Here is a 22,713-nt window from a genome sequence, read left to right as displayed (position 1 = left end):
TTTGTCACACATTTGGTTTTTTGACGGGCACACAACCAAACAGTTTTCTTGAGTGCGTTCACCTACTTAGTTCGATTACGCTATGGACGTAAATATTAGTGTAAGAGTAGGAACATTTGAGACTTGCGAAATTTTCTCATGTGCGAATTTTCTAAGCTTTCAGCTATGTGTTTAACAATGCATGAAATTTTTAATTCTTATAGGTTTATTTCCTGTTTTTCTTGTTGTTATTCATGAATAGACAGTTCATATATACCAATGCGAAATATCTTTTTCTCGCTTTATGGTCACCCTAGAAAAATTGCGGTAAATTTTTTTCGAAATAGGGCCCTCTAAAGAATTTAAATCTGCAATTAAAAAAAATCGCCCCTGGGCGGTCGCATACGGCGAAAAAAATCGACCCTGAAAGGGGCTAACGATTCTTTGCCGTTGGTTTAACGATTGCATTTCTGGTTGACCCACATAGATTTTTTCTATCTCTCTCTCTCTAGCCAAGCTTCGAGAGGGCGTACCCATGAAGGCAATACTGGAGGATGCACGAAGCAACGTGGATGAGACATCCCATCGCATGAGCCGGATAACCAGGCAGGACCTCCACAGCATTATGAGGGACGCCAGAAATGCTGAGCGCCTGGACGCCAAGGACTATGTCAGCGTGCAGCTCTGGGTCGAGAGGATGCACGGGGAAAGGGACAACCCAGTGCTCTTCTTCAAACATCAAGGACAGCCCGACAAGAGTGACATTCTTGACAGAAGCAGTGAGGAGCTCTTGGAAGACAGAGACTTCATGTTGGTTATCATGACCCTGCCGCAGCAGGAGCTTTTCAGTATGGTCGGAGCCGATCGTGTGTGTGTTGACGGAACACATGGAAGAGCGGCAGGTGAGCAACATGTAATGAACGAATTCAAAGGAAAAAAGAATCTGCCTTAGTAGCTTAGTGGCTATGCCATTGCACTGCTGGGCTCGAGGTCGTGTACTTGCATTTAGGTGCACATTTAATGAATCCTAAGTGGGTCGAAGTTAATCCAGAGTCCCACCCTACGGCCTCGTAATGAGTTTGTGGTTTTGGCACGTAAAGCCACAGAATTGAAATTGTTATCATAGTAGTAACAAAAAGAAAATTGCAGTTTAAAGCAACAGTTCGCAATGGGTACCTCTTATATGGGATAAATGGCATTCTTCCATGCTTTCTGTTTTTCTGTTAGCTCAGCTTTTCTTACGCCTTGATTAGGTTTCAAGCAGTTCTCTGTCAATAGCATACAGAATAAGATGAATTCAGTGCTCAGTGTAGCGATGACATGAATGGCAAGCACAAGGTGCCCCACACTTATGCTCCTCATCACCACGTGCCCGGCATTTCCCGTCCGCATCACTGCCACGCAGTTCTTACAAGCGACGCATTACAGCTGCCATCGCATCTGTCTAGAGCGCGGGAACGGTTTGCATTTGCGCCTTTTACTGTAAGCGCAGATGGTTCAAGACTGGAATCCAAGACTCTTTGTCAACTAGGCGAACCATTGATTCGGAAGAACTTCAGTTTGGCCCAGTTGTTGTTTAATGCATATCATACTGACCGCTAATAAAAACGGGGACAGGGGAAGAAAACAACCCCGTGTCGTCATTTTGTGTTCTCTTCCCCTATCCTCGTCTTTATTAATGGTCAATGTGATATAAACCATTGATTGTTCCTATTTTTTGCTTGGCGAAGAAGATGGCTGGTACAGCGGGCAATGGTGACGTGACAAAAGCAGTGATATAGAACTGGCCCAGCTTGATTGCTGAGCGAACGCTTAGAAGCCTTTCACGTAGAGTGGAGTGTGTGTTTTCATTGGTTTCATGAAACTAAAGAACAAGTAGTGTGAGGGACCGTAGACTGCTGATTTGCTATCGTACACTCAGAAGCAAACACTTGCACATTGTCTTGTTGAACCAGCAGCAGTTGCAGCAGCCAGTGCAGATGCACTCCAGTGCACCTCATTCCCGCACTTAAGAAGACGTGATGAGAGCTGTGCATATGAAGACCTGATTCATTACCTCTTGCCGGACAGTGGGACACAACAGTCCCATGTTTCATGGCAACTTCGCAGCCCGGTAGTGGCAAAATATAACAGCTATGATTGAGCTTTCTGTGCAGCCATGTCTCTGGACCTTGTTAGAAATTTTTTTCATTTACTGGTATATCCACGTTCATTTCATCAAAAAGCAGGAACGGCTGCAGCAATCTCTTTTTATTACTTCCTCTTTCATTTTTGCTATGGTGTTATTTCTTCCGTCTTTGTTCAAGGCACCACAATGATAACTTGAAACCTTTTTCAGCAAAATGTCTTGCCTAAGTCAAAAACTTGAAGAGGGGCTTAACCGAGGGCCCCGATTTTTATTAGTCATATCATGAGAAGCCAACAAACACTGACACCAAGGACAACATAGGAGAAATTACTTGTGCTTAATAAATGAAATAAAGAAACGATAAATTAATGGAAATTAAAGTGGATGAAAAAAACAACTTGCCGCAGGTGGGAACCGAACCCACAACCTTCGCAAGTAAAGACACAGGAGACCCCCAAGCGCATTTCCTCTTGTATTTGTTCACAGAAAACACTTAAAGACACGTTTTCATGACAGCTGCAGGCTTTTATGATTTTGGTAAAGTTAGGCGTCCGAGTTTGCCATGCCCCCGCCTACCAATATCAGCTTATCCATTAGACTTATGTACACATCATAGCGCTATCATATGCAAGCAACATGTTGCATTTGAGGCTTTCCTAGGAGCATCTGTTTCCTGAGAACTGATGTGATAATGGGCATCCTTGAAATACGATGAAAGTATAAAGGATGCTCAATAAGTACAGCGAAAACATGCAAAACATTTCTGTTCATCCTGTCTAACCCTTTCAGGGTCAAGGACGTAAATATACGGTGCCGCAAACAAGTCCAAAATGGTCGATGCCGTATATTTACGGCGCCGCCTGTACGCTTAAAAAGCGTGCCAATTTCCTAATTTTTTCTTTCCTGGCATGCGCTGCCACTATGCGAAAGTACAGGGAATTGTTTTCTCGTGCCTCCTTCATTCAGTTTTCGTTGCATGATTTGTTTTAAAGCTAGTTTGCTCTGGTGCGTCTATATACTATCGCTTGTGCATTGGCGTGCGCAGGTGGGCAGGTGGTTGTTTGGGTTTTGTTCCACGGGAAGTTTCGGCTTCTTGCGCTCGCAAAACTGATGACTATCTCGTTACTAATTGCTCAAAGGGCTGCTGCCTGTTCTGCCTGTTTCTCGCTCGTTTAGTGCTCACAGGGGTGAGCATAGGAAGGATGCCACCATGCATGCGTTTCCTTTTCTTACTTTTGGGGGGGGAGGGGGGGGGGAGACTTGCAATATCTAATTGCTTCTGGTTAGTGATAAGATGAAGATTAGTGGAAGTTTGTCACAGATTTTGCTTTTTTGACGGGCACGCAACCACACAGTTTTCTTGAGTGCGTTCACCTTTGCAGTTCGATTACACTATGGACGTAAATTTTAGTGTAGGAGCAGGAACATTTGAGACTTGCGAAATATTCTCATGTGCGCATATTTTAAGCTTTGAACTATAACAATGCATCATATGTTGAATTCTTATAAGTTACTTTTTTTATTGTTGTTATTCATGAATAAATAGTACATATATACCAATGCAAAATATTTTTTTCTCATTTTACGGTCACCCTAGAAAAATTATGGTAAATTTTTTTCGAAATAGGTTCCTTGGAAGAATTGGAATCTGCAATAAAGAAAATCGACCCTGGGCGGTTGCATATGAGGAAAAAAATTGACCCTGGAAGGGCTAATGTGCTAGTTGTACACAGGCTGCTTCTGATGATATTACAGGCAGCTAGCTATGAGGAGGTAGAAGTGGGCAGTGAAGCCATTTAATGCTCCCCTCAAAAAAAAAAAGGAAAAAAAAAGAAAAAAAAAAGATAGTCTGTGCGGACAGTGGGAGATACAACCTTCCACTTTTTTTTCTCCCATACAAAATCCTTGTCAGCTTTCAGATTAAACTTTCTGTGAACAATTCCTGATCGGGAATGCATTTGTAATGTTCCAGACAAAAATAAATTAGGTGCTTTGGTGGGTACATTAAAGGGTTAAGCATAATTTGTTGGGAGGGCTACAGGTTGATTTTGACTGCCTGGGCTTCTTCAGCATGCGTTACGATGTGATAACCACACACATGTTCTTGTATTTTGCATGTTTTAAATGCAGCTGTCACAGCAGTTGGGTGCAAAGTCGTTATGTTAGGCCACCACAGCATTCACTGAGCTCTGCAATGGGCGAAACTGCTTGTTTATTTATTTGATTTACATATTTCAGTGCTCTAGAAGCCCAGTGGGCATTACATGGAGAGCGGGAAAAGGCGACGATACACATTCGAATATACATTTAATTCCTCGCCATACGGAAGGAGAGCTAGAAGTCTTGCTGCAGAGGTCTGTGCCACATGGCATGACTTTCCTGCCCAGCTTAGCAGAAGAGTGTTGCGAGGCAGGTACGTGTAAATAGACCGAGCTTAGACAGAAACAGCAAAAGGGTACTGCCACAATGTGTTCCACAAACGAGGCACATAAAATGACATAAAAGGTATATATATAGAAGCACAGTATTAAAAACAATATGTAAAGGCAAACGCTATGACAGATCAGAAAGGTTGTATATATATATATTTCTAAATTTAGAAATTTCATATACCATATATCACATGCACACAGTTAAATACAGCAAAATTATATTTTATTGCCCAATAAAAAGAATAGTAATGCAGAAGAAAAAAAAGCGGTCACAGAAGGTTGCTATGCTGTGGTTGGCCTCTTTTTGCACAGTGGATTTTTCTTAAATTGGCAGTTGCGTACAAAGCCTCACAGGAAGGATCTGATGCACAAATGCCATGATATAGCAAATATGAAGTTTGCTACACCATTTTCTGTGATTATCAGAAAGCGTATATTAAAGCGAATAGCTTTCTTTAGCTCTTACGGCTATTTTCGCGATTGGCGGTCTATGGTCAGACTCTTTCGCTGTTTGTTCAGACTATTACCTTACATTGACAATCATCGTCGATGGCTTTTGCACAATTTTTTAGGTATCTTCAAAATGCAGTACTACTTGTTAAACTCGACAGAGTTCAGAACTTTGTATGGTCCTCCGTACATCTTGGCTTCTTGAAATTCACAGTAAGACAGTTCTTTCCTTAGCTGTCAAATTTGTTTTGTTTTTCTAGGTATCCATTATGGAGCAAATTACATGATCACATGGTTGAAAGCTTAGAAATGTCAATTGCACCTGCTTAAAATTAACTTTCTTTTAGATAACACTCAGTGGAACATGCAACAGTAATATAGATAATATTCTACTGCAATACTATTGTATCAGCAATACTACTGTAACTTTGTAATGGAGTTAAAAGTGAAAATTTGTGCTTGCTGATTGGGCTCCAGAATAAAAAAAATAACAATTTTCTTAAATGCCCACGAGTACAAACAGTGAGAAAACATTGCTTGTGGAAAACATGTTTAAACTTGAGAAAAGTTGTGCCTTTTATTTGGCAGGGACTTGTGTAGGAGCTCTGCTGTTCACCATCAGTGCAAGCTCAGATAGTGCATGTTGTTCAAACTACTTAGTTCCTATAAAATGTTCTTAGAATGAAAGAAAGTTGCATTCAAGCGTATCTTCAGAGCAACTTTTCTGGTTGCAAGAAATTTAAATGTTCGTTACGAACCAAGCAGTGCAGTGCGTCTTTTCTTATTACATTTGCACAACATGTTACGTGCAAGACCTTGATGAATATTGTTTTGCCTTTTTTTTTAAATAGAAGATGTCACTGTTTTGCAGCGTGAAAGTCCTGTGTCATAATTTTTTGTTTGTCATCACTGGATCTCTAAATATACGGAGGCTTTTCTTGACACCTAAAAACATATCCATGCTCCCAATTTTGTGAAGCCAAGACATGCAGATGGCATCAGAAACCTAACAGAAATCGAAAAATGCAGCATTTTTGCAGTCATTTGTAAACTACATTAAAAAATATTTTTCATGTAGACAATGATATAACTTAATAAGTTTTTTTTGCTCACCAAGGAAATGCTCACCAGGAAATGCTCACCAGGAAATGCTCACCAGGAAATGCGAGGATGTTGGGAGTATACAAAGAGTGTATTTACAGTATATATACGAAATGAGTCAGAGTAGTTAAGATGGCTAACCGCCAATACGCAGCAGCCAGCATCGCGCGATCTTCTTCTTCTCTCTTTTTTCATCCTTCCTTAACAATATTTTTTATCTGCGCCCAAATGTCACCTCCACTTGACCGCTTTTAATGAGTTCTTTTAAATGAACTATTTTTTTTCTTAAGGAACAGAATCGCTTTGTGTCATTGAATTGTGTGTCCTATGCGAAAGCAGGAAGATTAAAAATATGAAATATAAATTATCACTTATAAATAAAGTGCCCATAGAAAATTATGAGTTTTTACGTGTGAATAAAGGTAACTGCCTGAACATTGACAGGTTGCAAATTTTGGCAAATGGAATGAAAAAAAATAAATGTTCTAGGACTGTAAGCTGCACCGCTCACGTGTCTGACAAAAGTACCATTTGAGGTGTAAACCTCCACCTTGTAGGTTCCTGCAAAGTATGTTTGCCGAACACGTTCCTTTGTGCACAATCTCAATTATAATTGCTCGCATCAACAGCAAGACAGCATGGGTGGCATTTCACGGTGTCTAACAGTGCTTTTGTTAATTTTCGCCCACAAGCAGCCTGCACAAATAAAATGGCTACCTAGGAGTACGTAGGAGTACTACTTAAGTACATTTCAACCAGCATTTTAGAGTGCAGCTATTAAGCGCCCGTTCCTGTGTTGAGCGTCGGAGTGCCTCAGTGTCGTCTTAACTGAGCAAACGAGCAAAGTGAAGGATGAAAGAGTGAACAAGGAGCACACTGGGGGATGAAAATCGAAGAGCGCGAGGAGGAAAGGGGAGGAGGAAGCTACAGTGAAGGCATCAGGCGGAAAGTGGAGGAGCAGGGTATGGTAAAAGCGTAAGAAGAAAAGCTTAGTGCCGTTCCGCAGCGATGATGGCTACAAGATGGCCGCCAGAGTAGCGCACATCGTCTGCTCACCAATGGCGTGCGGTGCACACGTCCAACAATACTATGTATGAAAACGAAGCACTGCATTAGTGGAGGTCTCTTTGCAGCAACTGCTGTGAATCGTGCCCACCCATCATCGATGCGCTGTCTTTCGCGATCTCCCGATTAACGAGGCAGTCGCACCACGCTTGGCTCCGTTTGCAATGTGTCGCAGAAGACAGATCGCCTGCGCCAGCCAATATATTGCGAAATGAAAACGTGTAGAGCTGCGCACAAATTTCGCATTAGGGAGTATCGTAATAATCGGTGATCTTTTTGTTTACCTTCCACACTTCCTCCACTACAACCCAGTCTTTCTTTATTTTGTAAACTTTTTTTTTCAGGGCTTGACTTGCAGGTTATAACAGTGCTTGGCTTGGATGAAGGTGGTGCTGGGTTTCCAGTGGCATACTGTATTACCAATCGCACGGACCAGAAAGCCATGTGCATCTTCTTTGCGGCAGTCAGGTCCAGGACAGGCCCGGTTGCAGCCAAAGCCTTCATGACTGACGACGTACCTACATTCAACAACGCTTGGCAAGAAGTGATGGGGCAGCCTCAGCAACACCTCTTGTGTGCTTGGCACGTGGATAAGAGCTTGCGGCAAACCATTAAGAAGCACATCCGGGACAATAAACGGAAGGTCTTCGCTTACAAGGTAGGTTGTCGCGCGGCACAAATGCCACTGTAGAAGGCGTTGCTGTGCCGACTGCAACAACTTCAAACACAGCGCAGTTTCACTCCCCAGAGAAACGTTTCAGTAGCCCCCACTGCATTTGAATTGTTTTTCGTGCCCCCCCCTCCCCCAGTTGTCGAGCAGCTGGAAGGTGGGGGGGTGACATCACAGTTAATGTGAGTGACATCACAGCGAGTACTGTGACATCACTCACAGTGACACATGATTTTGAGAATTATTCTAGGCAACATCAGTTATTTGTTTAATCTGTTGCTTCATTGGACCATTTAAAGTTTAGAGAAATAATAAAACATGCAAATCGATTGTCTGTGTGTTTTTGTTTTAACTTGTGCTGTAGCAAGAGAGCTGTACTTCAGTTTCGTCTGCTTGTTCCCCACGCTTGCAAGAAGAGAAAGAAACTGACTTATACCGCTTCTCAGGTGTTCCCGTGCAGAACACACAAAATTGTTCACTGTGCGAAACGAGACAAACACAACAGCTCACATGCGAGACCGTCTCCAGAAGTGCGCAACTCAGCGAAAACATGAAAAAGAGAAAAAAATAAAGAAGGTGGAGCCCATGACATATCTGTCACACGATCCTCCAGCTCCGATTTGGAAGAACGCAGGGAAAGAATTTCACTTGTGGAGGTTAGACGTGGAAAGTGGAGAGAATGTCTACGTTTGCACTGACACTCGCCTCCTGAAATCATGGTTTAGCGGCACTTGAAACATTCCTATCTCTGCTATTGAGCAACTAATTTGGAAACTTGTGGTAAACGCTCCTTAGAGGGCACGCAACAACTTCCAGCGTATAGCCAAAATTTGCTGTGTGGCCTGGTGAGAGGCCCTTTAAGCTATAGTGGCTCATCATATATCTACCGGTTAGCACATACCACGATCACTTTTTGTTGTGTAAAGCTTAACTTGCCTGCCCCAACTCGTGGTGGGGCCAATGCCACCCGGTGCCACGAAAGATTGTCCAGCTTCTTGTAAAGTAGAGAGACTATTCGACCGACGATTCCTGCTTTGGCGCGAGTTCAGCTATGCCTATATGGATGAGCATTGGAAACTCGCGGTGGCCTGGCAGCGACCTCAGCAAAGAACATAACCACCAAGCGGCATGCCAGAATGACTTATCACTGCCAACAGTATCGCTATGAGCATCTTCAACTATCTGCACAGTAGCACACGTGGCACATTGCGTAGTGTTGTTGTAAGCCTGCTGAACAGATTTATTAGGTGATAGCCCAAAAGTGCCGTCATTCACTGCTGCCTCTTTGAGTGGGACTGCTTCAAGTTTACGTCACTTGCAGAACCAAAAGCAGGATGCCAGTAGAAGGATAATTTTCTGTAATGTTGCCACAGTGCCAAGCAAAAATAGAACAAAAGAAAAAAAAAGGAAATAGAGCTCTGAAATCATTTGATGCTACAGCTGCTGTAAATTTGCAGGAACGAGGTATTCATATTGAGAATACATTTTTTACCTGTGGTGGCGATGTCCCGACTGTATTGAACCTGTTTACATCGAATTATTCTGTATATCGAACACAGTATAGTTACAATGAGTACATATAGGAAAAATTACGCTTACATCGGACGAAAATTGCTGCGACTCCTGATATATCGAACGTCAAGCGCCGCAAAAGTGCCCCTAGAAGTTGGCTTTCCCTCACGATGGCGGGAAAACCCGGCGGCATGGCTCCATCCAACCACACTCTCTACTGTGGCCGTACCGCGTCGGGCGAGCTGTCGACACCCCCCCTGCAAAAAACGATCCTGGCCCGCCCGCAGCATTTGCTCAGACAGCCAATCGGAGGCTCCTGTGCCTTCGTCGTGCAAGATGGCGGAAGTGCGAGTCGTCTCGCTGCTTTTCTGGTTCATTGTGTTTGCGCCTTGTGGGCCTTCTCCCGCAGTGTTGCCGTGATGAAGCATCAGAATTTGCCTTTCATTGTGAAGCTCGAAATTGCAAATCGAGTCGAACGCGATGAGAAGTTGGATGTCGCCGCAGCGTGCAAGATTCCGCGGAGCACTCTCAGCACGATCTTGAAGAATACGGGGGAGGGAGGTTAGGGCTAAAGTGGACAAACTCGCGACCTGGTGTCCGTGGCACCCGATGCGTACGCATGGCCGTGTATAAATGGTTCACCCAAAATTGCTTCAGATGTTCTGGCTTCTGCATGCCTGATGGTGGCTGAAAATTCTGATGAGTACGACAAATTTGTTGCTGGTCTTGCGGAAGTTTGGAGCGAGCTGTCAGAATTTCTGGAAGCCATTGAGGAATCAACGGCCGAAGAATTTGTGAGTGCGGATGATGGTGTCGTGACCACGGGAGAGCCTGAAAATGAAGACTACATTGCCGACGTCGTACTGAGCACAAGTGAAAGTGTACACAATGAGAAAAGTAACGATGATCCTTTGCCCACATCCTCCGAGGTGATTGGTGCACTCGCACTAGACCAGCGCTTCTGCGTGAATGTGGAAGGTTGCCGCCTCAGCTGCTCTTGACTCTTTAGACAATGTGGAGAAATGCATGTGTCGTAGGCTGTGAAATTGCCCAAGCAGAAGAAAATACAGGACTATTTAATGCGGAACTAAGTTAGTTTCATCAATAAGGTGATTTTATAAATGCTATGTGCTTTTATGATGTCCAATTCTCTAGCAGGCTTATATCGAATTATGCCTATATCGAACTAATAGGCGCTTTTTTGCGAGTTCGGTATAGCCGGGTTCGACTATGCATTGTCCCTCACAACTACGAAAATGGGCGAAATAGCCAAAGAAGGCTATTCACTTCAATAATGGCCTTTCTTGCTTTAAGCAAACTAGGGTGTTTTCTGCCATTTATTCAATGGTGACATTTTTTTTAAACATTCGAATTATAGCCCAGTGCTGATGTGCCCCTTGTGTATGAAAGTATTGCGTGTTTTATACAAGGGTAAGCTTGGAAGGTTTCACATAGGGAAGCCGCAAGCTGTGAACTATGCCAGTTCAGTTATTATGGGGCCTGTTACCAGCAATGGGATGCCTGAGGCACGCAAATGTGCCTTCATTCATGGAGTACCGGTTTTTGAACAGCTGCCTTTTCGGGAATATTGTCCGCTTGCAGGCTGACCATTGTGGCTAGCTACCTGCAGATTGCAGTGCAGCAGAGTGCTGGTCCGACGCAGCAAGTTCGTTTCCAAGCTCTGGGATGCTGTTGCATGAAGCGAAAAGAATGCTCACAGAATGCCTTGGGCACGCTTAAGATGCAAAGAAAACCTATGAGTTGTTATATCGGAATATGCACTGAAGGGTAAAAAGAGTCAGCCAGCATAATGTTTAGTGCAGTGATGAAATGAGAATATCATGCGCACCAAGTTGTTAACATGTGCTGCTCACTTTCGCTGCCACCATCTTTGCAGGCCGTCAAGGGCATCATGGACGCTCCAGATGAGGAGGCACTTGAAGTACGGATCAAGGACTTCTTGCACTGGTCTGATCTGGAATCCAACGAAGAAGTAGGCGTCCTCGGTTTCAAGGAATACTTTCTGCACCACTATGCAGAGCGGGCCGAAAGCTGGGCAGCCTGTTTCAGGAAGGGTGCTGCGAACAAGAAGCACATGCACCTTGATGCATTGCATAAAGTACTCAAGCACTGGCACTCGCAAGAGAAAGCAGACAAAAGAGTAGACAAGCTGGTGTCGTCACTTCTAAAGGTGACAAGGGATACAGTATTCGATCACCTGGCAAGATTTGTCGGGAATGCAGAAAGCGAATTTGAGCGTGCCACACGAGCAAGACACACCAAGGGCCTAAACATAGAACCCAATCAAATTGGCATCTTGGCTTTCCGTCAGTGGGCAGTCAATTCACAGACGTACGATGCGACCACATATGCTGTGACCCTTGAACGCACAAAATGCTGCGATGCGTGCAGACTAGTGTGCACTGCGTGCAAAGTCTGCATCCACAATGTTACGTGCTCGTGTGCGGATTACGAGCTGCGGAGAAACCTGTGTAAACACATCCACGCTGTATTCACAGGCAGACCCACAAACAGCTACAGTCCACACTCTGACGAAGGCGACGTGGACTCGACGGATATGCCGGACGAACCGCAGGTAAGTTTACAGATGGTCTATAAAAATCTTGGCATCAGATGTTCTCGCACCCACTAAATGACAGATTGAAAGACATCCTGTAACCCATTATAAGCATTAATGGTAAAACACTTTGTGGAGAACAAGCCTGAATTTGTGTTCTGGAGGGCCGATCAGCAGCAGCAAAATTAGCATATTGGAGCACGAGATATTTAACTTGGAGCCACTGCATCAAAGGCAAACGCAAGCGCAGAATACTCTTACAAAGGCAAGCGCTTTCTGCGCTTGCCTTTGTAACTGCATTAAAGCACGGCCGCAAGCCAGAGTAGCCGGTGCTGCCAGTGTAATGTGGAAGGCCGTAAGAACAAGAGACAGAAAGCCTGCAAACCGTGAAGAAAGCTATGACAATTTGCTTGTCGGAGCACATCGCACCCTCACCAATTCTAGCTTTGTCTCCCAAGGTCCACCTACGCACTCATGCACGCTCACCTCGGGCAGGCGAGTGAATTCTTGGGGCTGGCAGATGCTGTCTGCTCAGTGACACTTTTGGTAGCTTATTTCAGGGGAGCACAGGATGTAATCTGAGAAGTACTGAGAATTACTGCTGCTGAAATGTCCGTCGCTTCTGTTTCTTGACATTATTGATTGAACTCTGCAAAAATCTACAAAATGTGGTGTGACATCACAATTTTTGTACAACGCGCCCGTAGGAGAGCATGTAAACGATGGGAACGCGCCTGCCGCATTATCTGCCATGCTGCGACGGAAACTGCATGTCGTCCTCGCCAAACCCTGATGCTGCATGGGCTGCCGCCACAGGCAGATTCTTCTTTTGAAATACTTCTTTGTGGTCCTGCCTTCGTGTTGCTTTTGAGGAGCAGACCCTGAAAGTGCAAGCAGCTTTCATTGCAGATGTGTATACGGTCAACTTATGTTGATTTGATCCTGACGGGACCAATGAAATTGAGTGAATTATCCAGCGGGTCGAATTATACAAGATGCAGAAAAAAAGAACAGCATAACACATTGCTGATTCGTTTAGCAGTATTGTACTGATTCTAGCGTGCCCCTGAATCAAACTCACGTTCCCCCCCTTTTTTTTGTGTCCAAAGTAAAAAAACTAATGTAGAAATGATGCTAAACATCCTAACCAAAGTAGAAATCTTATGTTCACCCGATTTTTTTTACCAGAAAAATAATGCACAAGTCTGTAATATGTAATGCAAAAGGATAGACAGTTGTACGAGTTGGTACGGTAACATGATTTTGGCTTCTAGTGCGAAGTGAAACATGGACACAGAAAGGAGCAGACAGGACGAGCGCTCGTCCTGTCTGCTCCTTTCTGTGTCCGTGTTTCACTTCGCGCTAGAAGCCAAAATCTGTAATATGTGTTTCACAAGGGCAGTGAACTCCGCTGCAATACATTTTACATTTGTTTGTGTTATGCAGTAAAACATAGAAAATGCTATGAAGGCAGTTTTGTTATGTCCGATTGCACCGCACAGGCAATTTTCCACCCATATCTTTCTTTTCTGAAGAAAACCAAAACCAAGAAGGTGCGTGTTAGAATCGGTTAAATACTGTAATCAGACATTGTGAGCTATGGTTGTTGTTTGAAGATCTTCTTAGGGCAGGCTGAAAATAAGCTTTTTCAAAGCATTCACTGTCCCCTAGGCTCTGCTGAGACAGACGTTGCCACCAAAGGTGTAGGTACTGTTGGGGTCACTGTAAAGGTCAGGCACGTGTGTGCTGATTGGTCAAGTTCTAATTATCCGTTGAAGATCGATGTTAGGATAGAAATAACGAAATTTTGAGCCCGTATAAGTGCATGAGCGCTGGCTGGGATCGAATTAACCGAAACTGGAGTTGAATTAATTGAGGGTGTTCACCTCCATTAATTCAAATCAGTGTGAATCTCAGTGTGAATCAGTGTGATCTGCTCCAGATCACTGTCAGTACAATCACCGTCAGTTGCACTTCGCTCCTTGAAGAGGCAAGACATGGGCAGAGCGAGTTTCTGAACAATTTGCAATGTGGTGAATGTTTTTTGAGAACCAGGCAAGTAAGTACCTGTGGCAAGTGTTGCATTGAACAATCCAGGCCATAAAATGCGATCTTGTCACTAAATTTTAGCTATAACAACAGCGGTAAGCACATTTCAATTAAAACTTTTTTTTAGGCAATTTGAAGGGAAAAACGCAGGTCTCTGTACTAGAAGACACAAATTGTGTTGGCGATTTGCGATGCCGCGTGGCAACTACTGATTTTTGTAATTTGGTATCTTTGTTTTACTGGGCTTCGACAGCATGCAGCTGCAGGCTGCTTGACTGGTTCCAGATTTCTGCGGCACACTCAAATCGAAACTACCCTTATCGTCTGCTCGCTCCAAAAGAAACACTAAAAAAATAAAAGAATTCAGCCATAATAAGCTCGCGCTTTTCAAGTAGCTAGAAAATGGTTCATGCACTACTAATGCTGTAGAACGAAGTAATCAATTAAAATCAAGGTGTAATACTGTATCTTGACCACTAGCCAGTGAATGCGCCCATTCACTTTGACTTGCAGCACTTCAATATGGACGTTTACTAGGGCTCTCCCTGGGTGCGTATCCTTGCATTCTGTTAGTGTGCGCAGTTGTCTCGACTTTAGTGGCAGCAGACGCATCTATCGTCCTGTTGTAACTTTCACAGATGGTGATAGTGCGGTGCGGTTTGTCTGAACCAGCGACGCGATAATCAGCCCCGGTAAAGGGGTGATGGCTGAGTTTTCAAGTACGGAAAGAATTTCAGGCAACTTTCCTGTCAATGCTGTTTCGAAGTAGAGGTGTGAGATATTTCAAGAAATTGGATATTAGTTGGTGCACTAAATCGTCAAAAAGGAAAAGTTGTCATATATGAGGGAGGGAAAAGAAATCTGTACGTGAATATAGGCTATATACGCTTTACGTCTCACCACGAAAGGTCTGTCTTCGGAATGCCCGTCACATCATTCTAAGTCCTTAGTTCCCAAAAAGGACTTTCCTATGATCCTTAACTTGCCGGTCGTGTGTAGTCACTGTATTCCCTTATTTTTTGTTGTCCCTGCCTGTTTTATCCTTTTTCCTTGTATTTATTCCTGAAAGACTGAAAAAGTAGACTAGAACAGGTAGTATTTCTTAAAATGACTATTTTGACCTTCTACGGGTTTTGTTTGCTGTTGGCAGACTTGTCTGAGTCTTTAGCAGTTCCTTAAAAATGTGAATGCAATAAAGGCACATCGTCAGAAAACGGCTATGCCTCCAGAGTCGCTCTTCCTGTTGAATAGATAAGTGCAAAATACATTTCCTTGGCTACTTTGTTTGCTTACACAAGCGTAGACTGCACTTTGTACTTTTTATCTTTGCCACGCGTAATATGCTGCGGCAAAAGATGGTGTCACGCATAAGTTAACGCCTGGTACGCTAGCTTGAGCGGGCAGAAAGAACACACGAACGCAAGATGCAGCACACACGTAACATTCATTCAATAGGCTATTTTAGCAACAGGAACACAAGGTAAGATCCAACACTTATTACACACGGAATGCGTCCTCCCTTGCTCAGCTTTCCGCTCACACTACCGCGTTTACAAACGTCTGTGCGGCGATCGTCTATTCGCTGTAGTAGTGGCGCTTACAGTACCGGTTCTGTTCGACACGGGTATCGGCGTCCCCCGGTCTGTGGTCCGTCGATGCGATCTGGTTGTCGTCAGTCGTTGTTAGTGTCCGGCGTCACCGATGCCCCGGCCGACGTGACGAAGGCACGGTCGCTGAGGGGCTGTCGCGCTCCGGCAGAGCGCAGCTCGTGCCGGCTGGCGCTCCCGGTGCGCGCCGGCCCAGCGTAGTTCTCCGGACGGGACGGTGACTGGCTGTAGCCAGCCTCCGCGCGTCCACGTTCAGCGGCACAAACGCTGACGTGTCCTGGCAGGTAGGTCCGGGCCAGCGGTAGCTCCGGGGACGTTGGACATCTGCTCGCCGAGCCTGGTACTCGGGTGGGACGTCGATGTGTCACCTAGGAACTGGGGCAGGACCCAGAGAGGCGATCTCCGGCCGTCTTCTCCTGGAACGCTGCGCCCTGGCCACCACGTCCTTCCCTGCGCGCGCCCCTTCTCCAAGATGGCGGCTCCACGCGCTCGCTTCACTCCTTCTTCCTCGTCTTCCTTCATTGCTGGCGCTTGTCACTCCTGACAATGGCCCCCCAGTTTTCCGAGTTTTCGCTCCGCGAAAACTTCCCTCACTGCTCGTCACCTCTTGGATTTACACGGACACTGCACTTCACTTCGTCACACCACATATAACTTCCTTCGCCGCTTCGTTCACCCATCACTGCACTTCACCGCACTTCACTGCACTACACCACATATAACTTCACTTCGTCGTTTCTTCATACACACCTCACTGCACTCCATTGCACTTCACTACACCCACGCGTACATCACCTGAGGTTTCGCCGATTTCTTAACACTACGTAAATGTCAACTACAGCACGATTCACAAGGCATTCTTGTATTCCGCGAGTGCTTGTGGAAGACTCCTCACAAGCGCTAAACATTATATGCATGCGCAGCATGCTGTTCCCAAGTATGATTGAATACTTATTTGGTGTTATTAGCTAAAACCAACCTGTTCAACAAAGTCAGTGATGTCCTTTGTGGCACGTTCACTCACGTTGTCCGCAAACTCCAGCCTACCGGTTCTTGTCTGACCTGAATACAGCCAGACAGGAAGCTCTTCCCTGGCGCTGGATCTCGACGCCGGCGCCTCATCGAGACATGACCTCGGGCAGAATGATTTGGATGACACCAGGGGTTGGTGCGGGACCCAGACCTGCATGCCCTGGGCTTGTCAAAGTTGTCGGACCCAGCGATGATGCGTCCATTGCTCTTCAGTTCTTGAGCCCGTATTTTCTCATACGCTCAGTTTAGACATCATGCTTGTCATCTTCGACTTCTGAGGGATTATTTCTGTTGTTGGGATGTCTGCTTGGTATGGACTTTCAGCAACCAACTCTGTGATGGCCGTTCCTGTGTCCGTTTGAAACGGTTGCTCCATAATAGGCGTAGTCCCTAGAGGTGCCTTCGATATCAACCATTTCGGTGTGGTTCTCTGACATATATCGCAAGATCGCACAAACCGTTTAATGACACTCTGCATGCACGGCCAAAAGAATTCTTCTGATACTCGGCTGGTCGTCTTTCTTACTCCTTGATGGCCAGCCATTATAGTGTCGTGCGCCAACTCGAGGACTGCTCTTCGTAAACTCACTGGCACTACTAGCTGTCGTGTTTCTCTTCCACCGTGAGTTCTGGCTATTCGGTAATGTAATTCTCCAACCTTCTCAAGCTTATGTACGAGCCGGCTCTTCTTATTCTGAATCCATTTCCCTGACATTTCAAAATAATGTTGCAGCGTACTGTCCGCTTCTTGCCTTTTCTTCATTTCCGTCACAATTATATCGATGGCGGTGCCTGAAGTATTCTTTATACAGACATCTTTCCTATCCTGGTTCCTTGTGCTTTTCTCTACTGACAATATGCTAGCTTCTCTGGTATACGGATCCGAACTTCTTTCGTTGTCTCTGCCACCGGCTTCGGTGGATTCATGCTCCGTCCTACTTGTAATCTGGATATGGGGAAAACTCCAGAGGGGATCTGGATCATCCACTCTTCTGACTCCTGGCACATTCCCTAGAATGACGTCGTAAAGCGGTTCTTTAACGCACCGGGCTTCAATCCAACCGCAATAATAAGGCGTCAAAAGCAACACATGAGCCATAGGCATTCGCCTTACTGTACCATCCGCCAATCGAACTGGTGTTTCTGTACCGGTGATATTTCTTTCCGGCACCATGGATTGTCTTACCAGAACAATGTTGGACCCAGTGTCTCTGAGTACAGACACTTTTCGTCCCTGCAGCATTCCCACTACTACGGGCATCGAGGTTTCCGGGTCTTCCGACCTCGGAGCCGTTGTGACAGAGCATGCCTTGTCGCTGGCCCTTTTCTGTTCCATTGCGTCCTCTCGACATCAATGTGACTTTCGCTCGCAACAATGCAGGCAGTCTTATTTTCCGGCTTAGCTCGGCAGGTTTGTATTGTATGTCCATGCCGCCCGCATCCCTCGCACTTCAACGTGGAACTGCGAGTACGACCCAAGGGGCAATTCACAGCCCGATGCCCAATCCTGTCACACATAAAACATTTGATTGTCCTTCGAGTCTGTTCTCTCTCATCTGGTGTCTTTTTATCTTCCTTCCCCTTTCCCAAATTCTTTTGGCCTTGGGCTTCTAAATAGCGGTCGGCGTGTTCAGATAGTTCCACCACCGTCCTCAAGTTGCGTTCTTTCAGGAATATTGCCACGCCCTGATGACATGATGCTACAAACTGTTCGGCAATCATGTTGTCCCTCAAGTCTTCAAATGTCTTCTCTATGTTAGCCATCTCCAACCAACGATCAAAGTAGTTGGGAGATTCGAGCGGCGAATTGCTGGCCTGTCTCGTTATCGTGTGGCTTGGAGCTTCGGAATTTATCCCTGAAACCTTCGGCTGTTAGTCTGAAGCGTTGTAGGAGAGCCTTCTTTACCTTGTCGTAATCTAGTGCGTAAGTCGCTGACATCCGGCTGTACACGGCCAATGCTTCCCCCACGAGACACATACTCAATCCCGTCGCCCAGTCACTCTTCGGCCAGCCTTGTCCAGTTGCTATTCGCTCGAAACGCTGCATGTAGGCATCTAGGTCATCTCGCCTTTCGTCAAAAGGGGCGATAAGCTTTTGGGGACACACTGTCGCTATTCTCTGAGGTAGCACGTCTGAGCTATTTCCTGCCTCTTCTCCACTGTTACTCATACGCAGCTGCAATTTCTTTTCTGTAAGCTCTTTTTCCAAAATCAAATTCCTATACGCACGCTCGTCCGCATCCTTCGCTCTCTCCTCAGTGGCCTTGGCTCTCTCCTCAGCTGCCTTCGCTCTCTCCTCATCTTCCTTCGCAGCCTCTCGCGCCTCTGCGCGTTCTTCTCTTAATCGCTTCTGTTCCTCGTGATACAGCGCTATTATGGCCTCAGCCGACATGCCCGCGGCACTCCCTGCCGTCATCAAACGTTCAAGGTCCATTCCGCTGCTCAAGACACCCTGAGGCACGTGACGAAGTTAAGGGAATCCTGGCAGGCTCGCCAATGTTGTCACGCATAAGTTAACGCCTGGTACGCCAGCTTGAGTGGGCAGAAAGAACACACGAACGCAAGATGCAGCACACACGTAACATTCATTCAATAGGCTATTTTAGCAACAGGAACACAAGGTAAGATCCAACACTTATTACACACGGAATGCGTCCTCCCTTGCTCAGCTTTCCGCTCACACTACCGCGTTTACAAACGTCTGTGCGGCGATCGTCTATTCGCTGTAGTAGTGGCGCTTACAGTACCGGTTCTGTTCGACGCGGGTATCGGCGTCCCCCGGTCTGTGGTCCGTCGATGCGATCTAGTCGTCGTCAGTCGTTGTTAGTGTCCGGCGTCACCGATGCCCTGGCCGACGTGACGAAGGCACGGTCGCTGAGGGGCTGTCGAGCTCCGGCAGAGCGCGGCTCGTGCCGGCTGGCGCTCCCGGTGCGCGCCGGCCCAGCGTAGTTCTCCGGTTGGGACGGTGACTGGCTGTAGCCAGCCTCCGCGTGTCCACGTTCAGCGGCACAAACGCTGACGTGTCCTGGCAGGTAGGTCCGGGCCAGCGGTAGTTCCGGGGACGTTGGACATCTGCTCGCCGAGCCTGGTACTCGGGCGGGACGTCGATGTGTCGCCTAGGAACTGGGGCAGGACCCAGAGAGGCGATCTCCGGCCGTCTTCTCCTGGAACGCTGTGCCCTGGCCACCACGTCCTTCCCTGCGCGCGCCCCTTCTCCAAGATGGCGGCTCCACGCGCTCGCTTCACTCCTTCTTCCTCGTCTTCCTTCATTGTTGGCGCTTGTCACTCCTGACAGATGGCAAGCTTGGCAGTCCTCGAGCAAAACTGAACTGATCTTAACACTATGCTGCAAAGTACAGAGTACGGTATACAGGCAAAAGTTCAATAAAGCGTCTCTTAAGGACTTTTTTGCACTTTACTGTGGCATGTACATGCCCATTTTATGCTTTGAAAATCATATATGCTTTCATGCTAGTGAAGTAACAGGCTGCTGAGCTTACAGCACTATTTACAATTTTATGCATTTAATCGCTTAATGTGGTTGCAATCGTATACACAAGATTTCTTCATTTAGGGCAAAATGTTATTGCTTTCATGCATACGCATGGAAGCAATGGAATTTGCGGATGAAGAATAACCAGACATCCCGCTCAATCAGGTGCAAGCCCGATTCCACCGATTCCACTGCTCGCGCACCGTCAGGGTACTGGGCGTGTTGTTGTCGTCTGTTATGACTGGGCCATTGTGGCACATAGTAGTGCGCTACCGATCTGAGGAGGACTGCAGCACAGAGAACTCCACTCTTCTCCAAACATACACTTCCCAGCATCTGGCGGAGGATGTTGAGATGTGATGATCACATCTCAACATCTGCCATGTTGGATGTACAGATGCGTCACCTATAGGCCGTTGCGAGCAGTCCACAAGCATCGGACTAAACACGGCGTGTTAACATGTCAACATCTTGTGTGCATTACCTGCGCAGTGAAGATATTGTGGAACATGTTGAGGCATCTAAGTCAGTTCGAAAAGAAAGAAAACAAGAAAGAAGAAAAAAATAGAGTGTGAAGAGGTTGTCAGTACGCCGTTTTGAAAAGATAAATAATTTAACTGCTGTCACGATCCACCCGGGCTCGTGAACAAAGGAGGGCTCGAGGCACCCTCCGATAGACGGACGCTCTGCAGCGTGGTGGCGCTGAACGATGACTGACCGGCGAGCAGCCGTGCTCGTCTGTGTTTATTGTGGTGCGGTGACCAATGTTGCCTGCCGAGCTTTAGCAGGCCACCGAGCCTGGCGGCGAACGAACATTATGCCTGGGGGGCGTCACATGCTTGCTACACCCCCTTACCCCCAGTTTGTTTGTTAAAGAAAAAAGAAATGTTGATGTTTTAAATACGAGGCTCTGCCTCCACCCTCGCTGGGTCGACGGTGCCTGCTATTCAGGCGAGTAACGGTCCAGTGGCCTCCGCCGTCGAGTACTCCGCCTGGGCACCGGTGTTGATGGGTCGGGTGTGGCAACGCTGGGTGCTGCCTGGGCAAGCCTCGCTCCATCCGGAGGGTCCTCGTGAGTGGTGCCGAGCTCGACACCGGTCCAACAGGCGCCGCACCACTGGCTACGGTTGCCGCCTCCGAGGTAGGTGGTGCTCTGCTGGGAGCGACTGGTGCTGCCGCTAGTCCTCCTGTGGGCTGGAACTCAGAAGTGGCAGTCGGGGTGCTGGCCAGGTCCCGAAGTGAGGCCTGACATGGTCGGCGTGTCTGTGCCACATGGCCCCGTCTGGCATGCGCACGAGCAGCGATGAGGCGTTGGCAGGAGACACCACCTGTCCTGCAGACCAGTGTGGGCCAGGACGGAAGTTCCTGGTGAAAACTGGAGCTCCTGACTCTGGCAAAGGCCCGGGACGGCATCCTTGGTCAGCAGCCAGCTTCTGCTTCAGCTGCTTCAAAAGCAATGTGGATCGGAGGTCCGGATGCAAGATGTCCAAGGATGTCTTGACCATCCGACCCAGCAGGAGCTCACAGGGGGCACGGCCAGTGGCATCGTGAGGTGTGGTCCGGTACTTGAATAGTATCCGGGCAATCTGCATCCCGAAAATCCCCAGTCTGGCTCTTCTTGAGCTTGACTTTGATGGTTTGCACCACCCGCTCGGCTGCACCATTTGAAGCAGGGTGGTACGGCAGAACCATTATCCAGCGGATTCCGTTTTTCATCACCCAGGCCAGGTACTCTGCGCTGGCGAAAGCAGGACCATTGTCGCACACTATGACATCCGGCAACACCTGGGCGGCGAAGACCTGCCGTAGCGCTGCAATGGTCACGCTTGTTGATGGAGTGGTGACAGGTAGAACCTCCACCCACTTCGAAAAGGCGTCCACCACCACCAGGAAGTAATGGCCCTTGAAGGGTCCCCCAAAATCCACATGTAGTCGGGACCAGGGTCTCTGTGGGAACGGCCAGGGGGTGATTTCCACACGACGCGAGGCTCGTTGATTCTTCTGGCAGATTTGGCAGCTCTGCACCAAATGAGAGATGTCTTGGTCCAGGCCAGGCCATCAAACATGGGACCGGGCCACCATCTTGGTCTTTTCTATCCCTGGATGACCCGCGTGCAGCAACTGCAGAACCCTGGACCGGAGACTTTGTGGGATCACCACCCTGGCACCCCACAGTAGGCAGCCCTGCTGCAAGCTCAGCTCAGCGGCCTTGTGGCTATAGGCCTGCTGCACCAATTCCTCTCCACGGGACACCGCCTTGACAACCTGAGACAGGACTTGGTCCCGGCTGGTCGCTTGAGATACCGCAGATCTGGAGAGCACCTCCGGGTACGCGTGTTCCAGCATGAACACTTCAGCAGGTTCTGGAACAGCATCAGGCACCTCTGGCAGGGGCAGGCGGCACAGGGCATCAGCAGGTCCTAGGTCCTTTCCCGGACGGTAAACCAGCTGGTAACTGTAAGCTGCCAGCCTCAAGGCCCAGCGTACCACTCGAGGTGATGCCTGCACAGGAACTGCCTTGTCAGGCCCCAGCAGCCCCAACAGTGGCTTGTGGTCCGTGACCGCCTCGAACTTGCGGCCCCACAGGTACTAGTGGAAGCGTTCGACACCGAACATG

General features: G+C 47.1%; 1 protein-coding gene across 2 annotated transcripts in view; it reads left to right on the top strand.

The window, feature by feature from the left end:
- LOC126524588 (uncharacterized) overlaps positions 1-22,713 on the top strand; it is a 51,233-nt gene that overhangs the window by 19,166 nt on the left and 9,354 nt on the right. For both annotated transcript variants that reach the window (XR_011893480.1, XM_050172887.3), the window contains exons 4-6: positions 492-881; positions 7,500-7,813; positions 11,235-11,933. Coding sequence is in view for 1 of the 2 variants with exons in the window: in XM_050172887.3 (XP_050028844.1) it covers positions 492-881; positions 7,500-7,813; positions 11,235-11,933 (1,403 nt within the window). In the remaining variant the exon portion in view is untranslated. The remainder of the gene's footprint in view (positions 1-491; positions 882-7,499; positions 7,814-11,234; positions 11,934-22,713) is intronic.

Source organism: Dermacentor andersoni, chromosome 3 (genome assembly GCF_023375885.2).
Source record: "Dermacentor andersoni chromosome 3, qqDerAnde1_hic_scaffold, whole genome shotgun sequence".
In the NCBI taxonomy this organism is placed as follows: domain Eukaryota; kingdom Metazoa; phylum Arthropoda; class Arachnida; order Ixodida; family Ixodidae; genus Dermacentor; species Dermacentor andersoni.
Note: the sequence above shows the minus strand (reverse complement) of the source record. Positions and strands in the feature narration are given on the sequence as shown.